The sequence below is a fragment of the Musa acuminata genome, chromosome BXJ1-7 (assembly GCF_036884655.1).
Source record: "Musa acuminata AAA Group cultivar baxijiao chromosome BXJ1-7, Cavendish_Baxijiao_AAA, whole genome shotgun sequence".
NCBI lineage: Eukaryota > Viridiplantae > Streptophyta > Magnoliopsida > Zingiberales > Musaceae > Musa > Musa acuminata.
The window spans coordinates 40,783,387-40,795,354 of NC_088333.1; the positions used below are offsets into that span (position 1 = coordinate 40,783,387).

The window sequence follows — 11,968 nt, forward strand, 5'->3', positions numbered from 1 at the left end:
ATTTTTATATTACGTTATATATATACGATCACTATTTTGGATATTGGATGAATAATGAATGTAAAACTTAGCTTAGAGAGGGGTAAATATGGGAACCAATTTATGCGTAGGGATATGTCTGTCATTTTGACAAACCCTTTACGGACCCCTCCACTGTCTCCTTCGTCGTCTTTCGCCGCTGTAGGAACCGTCAAAACCCTAACCAGGACCGAGAGCGTGATATAAACCCTGTCAAGTTTTCTTTCGTTCCATGGCGACCACCTCTGCCTACGCCGCGTCTTCCTCCGTCGTTCGCATTCTCTGCTCCAATCCTGCCCGCGATCCACCTTCCGTAAGAAGACAGCCGGAAACATCTCTCTTCTCCCTACCCATCTCAAAAAGCTCCTTTTTCTATGATTACCTATTCTAACGCCTAGATGTTGCTTCAATTGTAGGGCTTTAAGGGTTGCTGGGGTTTTAGCGGGAGTTTACGGTTCTCCTCGAAGAGGAGCACAGCGCCGCTGGCGATGATGTCACGGAGATCGGACACGAGTCTGGGTGACGGGGATAGGGAGAAGGACACGAGCACCTCGGCTGTGGCGGAGGGTTTTGCTGATCGCTTGGATGATTTATCTTCGGAGTCGGGTTTGTTCAGCCTTCTTGATCATTTTTCTTGTTTTATAGATGAATTAACTGAGTTTGGAAGCTCATTTTTACAGAATTGGAGGAGAGGGAACCGAGCGTCGCCACGATATTGACTGGCTTTGGAAATTCGTTTGATCCCTATGGAGCTATGAGTACACCATTGTACCAAACATCCACATTTAAGCAGGTAAAAGTTCCTTTTTTTCTTCCATTTCACTTCAAAGAAAATGACTTTATTGTCTAAAGAAGCTTTTAAATCTAGGCCATTTAATTGTATTTGATAGTTGCTTAGGGTGAAAAAGAAACAAAAAATAGCAGGCCTTGTGAAGCAAACCCAGGCTTTCAAGCTTTTTTCTGATAGATGCGTCTAATCAATTGGGGAAGGAGGATGATAATGGCATGATATTGAAGAGCAAAGCTTTTTCTACCTTTTTATTTTCTTTTTGCTCCCCTTTCTCAAAGAGAAATGAGTTGCTGAAGAGCTTCCTCTCCTTTTTTCTATGAATATGTGTTGGTTCTGGAAAAATACATGGATGGAGTTTAAATTGAATGTGGAGCCGTAGAAGAAGTTTAGTTTAATTTTCCCTTTTGAGCCAGTCATTTCTTGCTTATTCTGAAATATTTGGTGATATGCTTGTTGAGTTGCAAGTTCTTACCTGTCCATGTTCTTCAGCCTTCAGCAACTACTTATGGCCCCTATGACTATACCAGAAGCGGTAATCCTACTCGAGATGTGCTGCAAAGGTTCGTTATCTGATGCTGGTATGCACAGCTTAGATATAGCAAGTATAATTTGGAAATCATTTCTCATTTTTTATTGATAAATATATTGTTGTCTAAATAATCAGTCTTATGGCTAAGCTTGAGAAGGCTGATCAGGCATTTTGCTTCACTAGTGGCATGGCTGCTCTTGCTACTGTTACACATCTTGTTGAAGCTGGTGTGAATCTACCTTTAAATATCCTGACATTTGCCACTGGACGTAATTGAATGGCCAAGCTTTTATATCTAGGTCAAGAAATCGTTGCTGGAGATGACATATATGGCGGCTCTGACCGGTTGCTATCACGAGTGGTTCCAAAGAGTGGGGTTATCGTGAAGTTAGTTTGGTGTCCTTCCCTTCTCAACAGATTTTTTTTTTACCACAGTAGTCAAATGCTAACAACATTATATATTTTTGACATTGCAGACGAGTTAACACATCTGACATCAATGAGGTGGCATCTGCAATTGGCCCTTCGACAAAGCTTGTGTGGTTAGAGAGCCCAACAAATCCTCGCCAACAGATAACCGACATACGTGTACGCAAATGGCTATAGTGGTTTGTTAGACACTATACTGCTTCCTTTTTCGGGAAATTCTTGTGCCTATGAAGGTGTTCTGCATAAGTCAAGGGTGCTTTTTGTGACCTTTCTCATCTGATTATGAAGCATAGTAGGATTTGCAGTGTGATGCCCCCAGTTTGTGTCATTATTTAGCATTTGATCATTCTTTTGAAAAACTAAGATGCCTCCCCTGGATCTTATATCATGCTGTTTGTTGGTCACTGTTTTTAAATAATCTGTTCTCTTGATATCATGAGATGCCTTTGCTAATATTTGCATTTCATGGCAGAAAATCTCCGAGATAGCTCATTCCTTTGGTGCGTTAGTTATGGTGGACAATAGTATCTTGTCTCCAGTGCTATCTCAGCCATTACAACTTGGAGCAGGTATTCTTATGGACTGTTATTGTAGAATAGTATTTTACAGGTTCTGGCATCTTCAGTGTCTTATTTAAATGATAGGTTTCTGATTTACTGGCAATTTCTTCCCCTTGCAGATATTGTGATGCACTCAGCTACTAAATTTATCTCTGGTCATAGTGATCTTATGGCAGGCATCCTTGCTGTAAAGGGTGACAGGTGGGAGATTTTTGTTATTGAAGTTATTTATAGCTCACAATCTCATTTACATTTCACATATTTTGTTGACATACATCATATATCCCGGTAAACATCATCTATCAGAATACTGCTTTATGGAGAACAAGAAAATTTAAAAAGAAGTGGCTTCAAGATATGATGTATGATGTTTATTGGAATTGGAAGGGCCTTATGGATAAAAGTTGTGCAAGGAATTCAGTGCTTTACTCATTGGACTTTTGTTTTGGTAGCTTTTGCAAGAGTATAGAAGACTCTTTTTTAGTTTCTACAAGTATCATTCTGAAGTTAAATATTAGCAACCACGTTGATAAACTTTTTTTATGCAAGAATATTGTATCATGACATCCTACTGGGCCTTGGCCTACTTGTGCCACGAATCGTGGGACTCTAAATTTACTATCTTTTTCTAACTGCCATACTAATAATTCTATCAGCGAATCTGATTGTGTTTACTGTCACTATGAAATTATTACCATGTCCTGTTACTGAAGTAACATATAATACCTATTTTCTTTTTTATGGCATCACCAGCCTGGCCAAAGAGATTGCATTCCTCCAAAATGCGGAAGGCTCTGGATTGGCACCATTTGATTGTTGGCTTTGCTTGCGAGGTATCAAGACCATGGCTCTGCGTGTAGAGAAACAACAGGTGCAACCATTTGTTTTGTCCCTGTATAAATTGCCTTTAAGTTCCTGTCTGTATGGAGTTAAAGTGGGAGACAAATTTGCCAACCATGAAAGAAGTAAAAGCAATAGGGTTTTGTGGACTTTGTTTATACCTAGATGCGAAGTAAATTGGGTAATGCATAAAATGACCTTTATTTTGCATTCTGTATTTATATTTCTACACCCTGTTAATAAGAAAACATGGATTTATGAGACATTTTCAACTGGGCATGACTTATGCTTTTTGCAGTTTAATCATGAGTGTTAATTATGCATGCAAAAGCAGACGTTTTGTTTTTTTGAAGTTAAATACTTTTCATGGTAAACATGAACCAGGATTTGGTTTCTCTAAATGAAACATTAACGTTGTTTTAAGGTTGTTATGTTTTCAAATTTCAGTGATTATTGATGTGGAATAATTACCTTTGCATCATTTCAATATTGTATGCATTGAGTTGTGCTTGTTGGCCATCACACTTATTATTATTTTGCCGATAGGCTAATGCACAGAAGCTTGCTGAATTCCTATCATCCCACCCGAGGGTGAAGCAAGTGAACTATGCCGGACTTCCTGGCCATCCTGGGCGCTTGTTGCATTATTCTCAGGTAAGGTAAAGGTGTATAGTAAAATAAGGATCTCAGGAAGATCATTTGTTTTTTGATTTACTTTGCAGGCAAAAGGTGCTGGTTCTGTACTTAGCTTCTTGACAGGATCACTAGCTCTCTCAGAGCATATTGTGCAAAGCACCAAGTACTTCAGTGTAACTGTTAGTTTTGGTAATTCTCCTCCCTTTTCGGTAGCCTTTCATACGATGAGAAAACAAAATTCTATTCCTAGATGTTTTTTGTAGCATTAGCTGGTCACCATGCTGCAATTTGACATAGTTATGCTATTAATGAATTGAAGCTCAACAGAGGCTTCACTTACCATTTTGACGAAAGCATCCATGTAGATAGCATTTTTTTCTTGTTAGCTACTCTTGATGTGCATTCACAATGTATTTTCATTTGATCCAGGGAGCGTGAAGTCCTTGATAAGCTTGCCATGCTTCATGTCCCATGCAAGTATACCGGCTTCAGTTCGTGAGGCTAGGGGTCTGACCGATGACCTCGTTCGTATCTCTGTTGGCATTGAGGACATTGAGGATCTTATAGCAGATTTAGACTATGCCATTAGATCTGGGCCAGGTTAAAGTCGATGCTGTTGTTCATCCACTTGTGCTTTCTTGTGAATCAAATCCCTGCTTAGCTGTAAGTTGAATGGGTAAAACTACTTCCATTCGGACAACCAGTAGTTGGTCCCCTTCTAGGAAAAGTTATTTATGAATCTTTGGGAGGTATTGACTATATGGAAATAAGATAGAGGGAGAGGATGCAGAAACCTTGTATCCTTGTTTGGCACATTTTGATGCTGCTGTTGATGGATTTTGATTGGTATGTGATGCATAATTTATCACCCTTCTATGGTCATGTTTGTGAGGTTTCTTAGTTTGTCATGGCTGCCAGCAAAAGCATTCTCAATGAGAAAAGACTAATCATCAAATTACAAAACCTTAGTTGCTCTTTACAAGACTGCTAACTCTGCCTTAGATTTCTGGTTCATGTTCATTGTCATCCATATGAAACTTGTTTCATGCTCCTGTCTCTTGAAACAGGCACATCCACCATGTATCAGACTTGCATGTGGTTGGATCTTGTTGAGGCTGACCTATGGAAAAAAATGTGATGTATCATTGGCTGTGTTCTGTTTGCCTGCAGGGAAGATAGTGTAAAAAGGCTTTTGAGGAAAGGATGTGAGAGAGTTATGTTATTTTTGGTCATCAAGTTTTCATCTTTCCTATATGATAAAAAAAAATCATATATGGATCATCATTTTGTCTATTAAAAAATTCTTTGAACATGATTTACTTGATGATCATTTCTTGAGAAAAACCATTTACAAGCACTACATGTTCCAAATTGAGATATTTCCTGAAGCAACAAGTATATGGCCAACCCATCAAATCTACTTTTGCTTTATCAGCTTATCTGAAACCTATCTTAGTCAGTGCAACTCCTTCAAGCATCTTCATTGAGATGATTAGGCACACCCACATTTGCTTGAAGAATTGAGGGTCTATAATCTTATCAGCTTGATTCTTCTGCCAAGAATAAAGGGAAAAGAAAGATCATTCTAATAAGTCCACCAACACCTATGGAATGATTGCTGAGTAGTGATAGTTCATGTTGGCCTACCTAATATTCCAGCCACTTAATATGAAGAAAGAGTGCAGGAATGGAAGTCCTTATAACCAAACAAATGAATGGCAAAACAGTGAGGATGATCTCCAACACAGAGATCAAGAACATTATTTAATCTCTCTCTCTCTCTCTCTCTCTCTCTTCTAGTGAGGAATCTTCTACCTTGTACAAGTGCATGAGATAGACAATATGGAATCAAATGTTTTGGGCAATGAATTGCCTCATCATGGAAAGTTGTTTTGCCCTGGTATATTCCATGCTCCATGACATTGAAATGGAGGTAGGGAAGAGGGTGGAGCTCAGCATGTTGGATTCTAATGAAATTTGCAGAGTTGGGACAGCTCAAGATGGATTTGATATTATTTCCATCAACATCACTGTCATAATTGTTGTGCCCTACACAACAGTGTGGACATGACAAAGTATGAATGCAACTAAATTAGTTGTGAGATGTATAGCACATCCAATAACTCTTTTATCTATGAATTGAATCTATAATAACAAAAAACATCCTTTTTGTTAAATGTTGATGAGGAGTGCATAAACTTTTGATTAATTGATTCCTTATATTATTGTGAATGTCAAATTCAACTGTTGGAGTTGCATGGAAAATGAATAAGTAAAATAATAGTTATTTTAAGAAAAAATTGAGCCTCATCAAATTATAATTTTCCCTTTATTTTGATAAGATTAATCAGATTCCCTTGAAAGTTTGCTAAATCAAAGTTAGAATTTCTATAGAAAATGGATTTTACATGAAATTTAATTTAATTTTGTTTCCTTTCTGCACATTTTTTTTGTAATGCATTTTATATAATTTTCTTTTCTTTTGAGAAGTAATTAACATAAAGCTAAAAAGGGTATCTTCAAAGGACACTAAATGAGAAGTAAAACAAAAAAAACTAAAGAGGATGTTCATCAAGAAATCAGATTTTTAGTTTATGTTCCCATCTAAATTTCCTCCAAAATCTCATGATATTTGTGAACAAAACCAAAGGTTTCTTAAATCAACTCACATGAAGTATGAATATGGAAGTAGACTTAATGAAGGGATAAAAGAATCATTAAGAAGTACTTAGACAATAATGATAGTATTCATCTATGAATCTTGAAGTAATGGGAGAAGGAAAGGACATACAAATTTATTGAGTGCTTAGGCAATCATTTTCCTACAATTATGTTGTTATTTGCCTACCCAATAAGTTATAAGTTAAAAGTTGCACAACACCACCTACCATTGTTATATATACACATAGGATAAGTGATTTTCCACTTCTCTCTCTAAATTAAAATTTAGCATATTTATGCATACAAAACTTAAAAACTTACAAATATGTCATGTGGTTAATCTTCATCGATTAATTATCATTTGGATATTAATATTATAAAAATTAATTATGATTACAATAATATTAGAGTATTAGTATATTCTTAACATATATTAAATAATATTAATTATAATTATTTGTAATTGACCTGAGTTTTCTAGAGAGGAGACATATATAAACACTCTTTGATATCTAAGGACAGTGATTGTGAATCTTTTCGATTGTAGTCTTACAAATCAATATATTTTCTCTCTCTCTTACCTTATTGATGTGGACTTCCGATTGAGTAAAATTGGATCATTGACAAAAAAAAAAAAAGTTTCATGCTAATAAATAGTATAAAAGAGAATCTTGGACCATATCCACTTGCTTGTGCTAAGGAAGGAGATGGAATTGTCATTGTCTCGGGTCAAGTTCCATTGAGGATTATCTTCCACTTGTATATGAGTTGATACATAGTAATTTATTTTATTTTTTGATATCGAATAATATAGGAGGCTCGATATATATCGATATATCATTCGATAGATTACTAGAATCACAATCGATAGCAAAGACGATGCAACTAATCATAAGGCTGCCTTATTGCGACCTAAATATACTGGGATTTGTAACTTTACAATCATGTTTGTGGCTTGTGATAACTATACAACTAAATGTAACTATCAACACTAAAACATAGGTCAGACATAAATTAGATGAGAAAGAGACATTTGAGGGGGGGGGGGGGCACACAACCAGCTAAGCAAATGGTACTGCCACTCCAAATGAGCCATCTTGCTCCCATCTCCTAGAATTGATCTGACTCATTTGCCCTTCATCTCCAAAAATTGACAGATGAAGAAGACACATTTCTTAGGAAACCAGAAACTAAGTTACAAGCTTATGGACAAAGAAAAGGAGGAAATGGCTGAGCAATAATAGCAAGTCAAGGAGGGCAGCTTGTTGATGTTGATGGGTTGTTCTTTTGTCTTGTAGCTTGCAAGAATTCCAAGGCCATGGCAAAACAATGGGCTGGATTTATTGTATACACATACAATAAAATAATAATAAATACTAAGAGTATTTATTATTTATTGTATCACTTGACTTGTTCTTTGTGAAGAGCATCAAATGTGTACCATTGCAAGACATACAAACTTCTCACTAGAATAGTTGGTGGGTAACACAACAACACATTGCCATAATTGTTTTGACAATTAGTCATTTGATTTGGTCTTTGAAAATATTTAATTTTTTTAATATGTTGTTTCAATGAAAAAGTATGGATATGTTTTTTTTTTCAGAAATTTTAATTTATTTAATAGAAACTATATGTATTGTATCAATTTCTATGTTTCATGATTGTTTCACAAAATAGTTATAAAATACAATAATAACAATATAATTATTGATTAATTTGATTATGGATTAAAATTCGAGAATTGACAATATATTTTTGATTATGGATTAATTTGATTAATTTGATTATCCATGAACTGTTTTTTTACTTATTTTATTGTATTTATTGTATTTATTTATTCATTTATTTATCTATATATGTGTTGGCTTTCTCTGCCTCTGGCCACTATTGCTTGTCTCCTACCGAAGTCGCGCTTGCTCGTTGGCTATGGCGGAGGAAGCCCAGAGCAAGGCAACCGAGGTGGCTCCTATGAAGGTGGAGGAAGCGGCGGTGACCGAGGCGACACCTCCGGCGCCAGCTCCTGAGCCGGCTGAGGAGGAGGCGGAGCCGAAGAAGACGGCCGAGGAGACGAAGCCCGAGGCGGAGGAAGCGGGGCCTCCCGCCGAGGCCATCGTTGCACCGTCCGTCTCCTTCAAGGAGGAGAGCAACGTCGTTGCCGACCTCGTCGACCCTGAGAAGAAAGCGCTTGATGAGCTCAAACAGCTCGTCCAAGCCGCCCTCGCCAACAACGAGTTCGCCCCTCCTCCGCCACCTCCGGTCAAGGAGGAGGAGCCCAAGCCGGAGGAGCCTGCGGCTGCGGCCCCTGCTCCGGAGGAGCCCGAGACGGAGCCTGAGGAGCCCCCGAAGCCAGCTGAGACGGACTCACCCGCTCCTCCGCCGGAGGTGGAGCCTCCGAAGCCAACGGCCGAGAAGGAGGAACCTTTACCAGCTGCAGCCGAGGACGACGGCGGCAAGACAGGTGAAGCCGTGGAGGAAACCGTCGCCCCCATCGCCACCGCTCCTGCGGCGGCCACGGAGGAGCTCACTCCGGCCGCAGGAGACGAGCCGCCAGCTGAGACTCCTGCTCCACCACCAGCGGAACCGCCGGAGGAGGTGTTCATCTGGGGTGTCCCCCTCCTTGGCGATGAGAGGAGCGACACCATCCTTCTCAAATTCCTCCGCGCCCGGGACTTCAAGGTGAAGGACGCCTTGTCGATGCTCAAGAACGCTGTCATCTGGCGGAAGCAGTTCGGAATCGAGGCCCTCCTCCAGGAGGACCTCGGCCTGCCGGAGCTGGAGAAGGCCGTGTTCATGCACGCCGTCGACAGGGAGGGCCACCCCGTGTGCTACAACGTGTATGGGGAGTTCCAAAACAAGGAACTTTACGACAAAGCCTTCGGCGACGAGGAGAAGAGGCAGAGGTTCCTCAAGTGGAGGATCCAATACCTGGAGAAGGGCATCAGAGAGCTCTTGGACTTCACTCCTGGTGGCGTCTCATCCATGGTTCAGGTGACCGATCTCAAGAACACGCCGCGGCTTGGGAAGCATCGCCAGGCTACGAGGCAGGCAGTCACCCTGTTGCAGGACAACTACCCTGAGTTCATCGCCAAGAAGGTAAAATCTAGTCCTCTTTTTACTGTTCCTGTTCGATTTCATCTGAATTGTGTCTTTCGATTTCGAAGAACTGCATCTTGTCGGAAGAGATTAAATTTCTTATCAGTTCTGAGTAACAAAAGCATGAATAATAAAATGTTGGATTTGCTCAAAACATAGGATGCTTAGAAGATTGTATACAGATTACCAAAACTGAAAATTGTAGTCCAATCCCTTTGCATCCATTTGGTGGTTTGCTTATATGATTGATTCCCCTGTTAGAACTTTTAGATTGACCTTTGGTTGAATTTGAGATCCTGTACATATAATTCACTATGTTATGTACCAATTGATGCAAAATATAACCTGTAGCATCTGTGTGTTTCTAGGTGTTCATCAATGTTCCATGGTGGTACTTGGCTTTTAGTCGGATGATGAGTCCCTTCTTCACGCAGAGGACCAAGAGCAAATTTGTCTTCGCCGGGCCGTCCAAATCGGCAGAGACCCTATTTAAGTGCGCGAGGATCACAGAAGTTTCTTTGATAATATAATTTCTGTGTAATTTCATGATTTCCTTACGTGTGTTTGTGTTCTCGGTACAGGTACATAGCACCCGAGCAAGTTCCAGTTGCATTCGGAGGACTAAGCAATGAGAGTGATCCAGAATTCACCACTGCGGATGCTGTTACCGAAGTTACCATCAAGGCCTCATCGAAGCAATCGATAGAAATACCAGCTACTGAGGTTGTGTTTAGTTTTGAACTGCTCATTGGTGCTCGGAAGAATTAATCTTGCTTTAGCGTTTTTAGTGATAGCTTTGTTTCGGATCATTTCGCTATCTTCACAGGCAACCCTCCTGGTGTGGGAACTCCGAGTCTCAGGGTGGGAAGTGAGCTATGGCGCCGAGTTCATGCCAAGCGCGGAGGACGGGTACACGGTGATCGTGCAGAAGACTAGGAAGTTGGTTGTCACTGATGAGCCTGTAATCAAGACCTCTTTCAAGATCGGGGAGCCGGGAAAGGTGGTTCTTAACATCGAAAACCCAACATCCAAGAAGAAGAAGCTCCTTTACCGATCCAAGGCGAAGAGCTCTGCCAAACCCACATGAGCGGCTTGCGGCGTACCGTCATTCATCTCCATTGATATAAATGAAAGAAATAAAAGGAAGAGCTCAGTCTTAACCTTTGTTGTTGGTGTGTGATTGGTTTGTTTATTGGAGTCAAAATTATATTTGCCTACTTGTGAGTTGCTGCTGTAGTTTCATAAGACATGGTTGAGGTGTTAGAAAGGTGATAAAGAGGACTTATGCTTCTTGTTATCATTGTAAATGCTTTGTACATTGTCTTATATGCACTTTCTTGTCATATGGGTTGCCTTGTTAGTAACTTTTCTTACAAGAAGAATCTTCCTCATGTCCCCTTTCTCTTTCTTTACATCTTAGCTTGTCATGTTCTCATAGCTGCAGCTGCAGGAGAATGAATGTCTCTTGGCTTGCTACTGTAAGAACCAAAACTGTGCATATCATTCATTCTTCCCTCACTCTATCCTGCTTCACATACAATTCCTTGTGCCAAATTGAATGCCTGCTGAAGGGAATGAACCCTTCAGAATGACTACAAGGGTACACTGCAGCCTATGTTTACAGTGTCGTGACGTGCATGTGAGTGATGATGAGCATAAACAAGGCATGGGAAGCCTCATTTACCAGATGATGGCATCAGTCAGCTCCTTGTTCCGTGGCATGATTGTTTGCTTGAGTAAACAGATCTGTCCAAAGATTATAGTTCTTCTCTGCTCCCTTTGTGTTTTCAACATTGACTCTGCAGGCCAGCCATGTGCAGACCAGCCACAGCTTTTATTGTTTACAATGGACTCATGCAGTCTTGTGTTCTCCTGTCTGCAAGCCACCCATCTCCTTCGTTCTGCCTTGTCTGAATTGGCAGGGACTGGTTCACTCCTGAGTGTTCTACATGCTCAGTTTCCTGATGCAAACTAATTGCAAGTAATTATTGTAAGTCTGCATGGATATTGTCTGGAAGATTTTAAGCTTGGGGTTGGACATGGCACAACCTGTACCACATCAGTGTTTGGCTGTATCAGGACCCCACCCTGCCTACTTGCTTTGGCAATGTCACAAAGTGGTGGTTTGCAAGGAGAGTTTGAGCCAGCCATGAATGAAGTGGAACATTGGAGGAAGCCATTCTTTTATGACATGCAGCCACTGTAACACCCAGGAGATTTTGTTTCTCTGCTTGTTCTCTATGATAAGTAGATGAGATTTCCCTAACTGTTGAGGAAATCTCTCTACTCTGTTGAGGGAAATCCTCTAACCCGTTGAGGAAACTTCTCCTTCTAACCTGTATATAAAGACGGAGGATATGTCAATAACATTCAACTTCTTCTTCTACAACTCATTTATCTCTTTATTTT

General features: G+C 40.0%; 2 protein-coding genes across 2 annotated transcripts; both read left to right on the top strand.

The window, feature by feature from the left end:
* Positions 1 to 168: 168 nt before the first annotated feature.
* Positions 169 to 4,684, top strand: LOC135679417 (cystathionine beta-lyase, chloroplastic-like). Its single transcript, XM_065193156.1, has 13 exons — positions 169 to 331; positions 435 to 624; positions 699 to 811; positions 1,298 to 1,368; positions 1,473 to 1,564; positions 1,637 to 1,724; positions 1,814 to 1,925; positions 2,239 to 2,335; positions 2,446 to 2,527; positions 3,080 to 3,197; positions 3,713 to 3,820; positions 3,889 to 3,991; positions 4,232 to 4,684. The coding sequence occupies exons 1-13, from the start codon at positions 251 to 253 to the stop codon at positions 4,405 to 4,407; spliced, it is 1,431 nt and encodes a 476-aa protein (XP_065049228.1). The 5' UTR covers positions 169 to 250; the 3' UTR covers positions 4,408 to 4,684.
* Positions 4,685 to 8,353: 3,669 nt separating this feature from the next.
* Positions 8,354 to 10,950, top strand: LOC135679418 (patellin-3-like). Its single transcript, XM_065193157.1, has 4 exons — positions 8,354 to 9,559; positions 9,928 to 10,052; positions 10,141 to 10,282; positions 10,386 to 10,950. Exons 1-4 carry the CDS (start codon positions 8,393 to 8,395, stop codon positions 10,644 to 10,646), a joined length of 1,695 nt encoding a protein of 564 aa, XP_065049229.1. The 5' UTR covers positions 8,354 to 8,392; the 3' UTR covers positions 10,647 to 10,950.
* Positions 10,951 to 11,968: the final 1,018 nt, after the last annotated feature.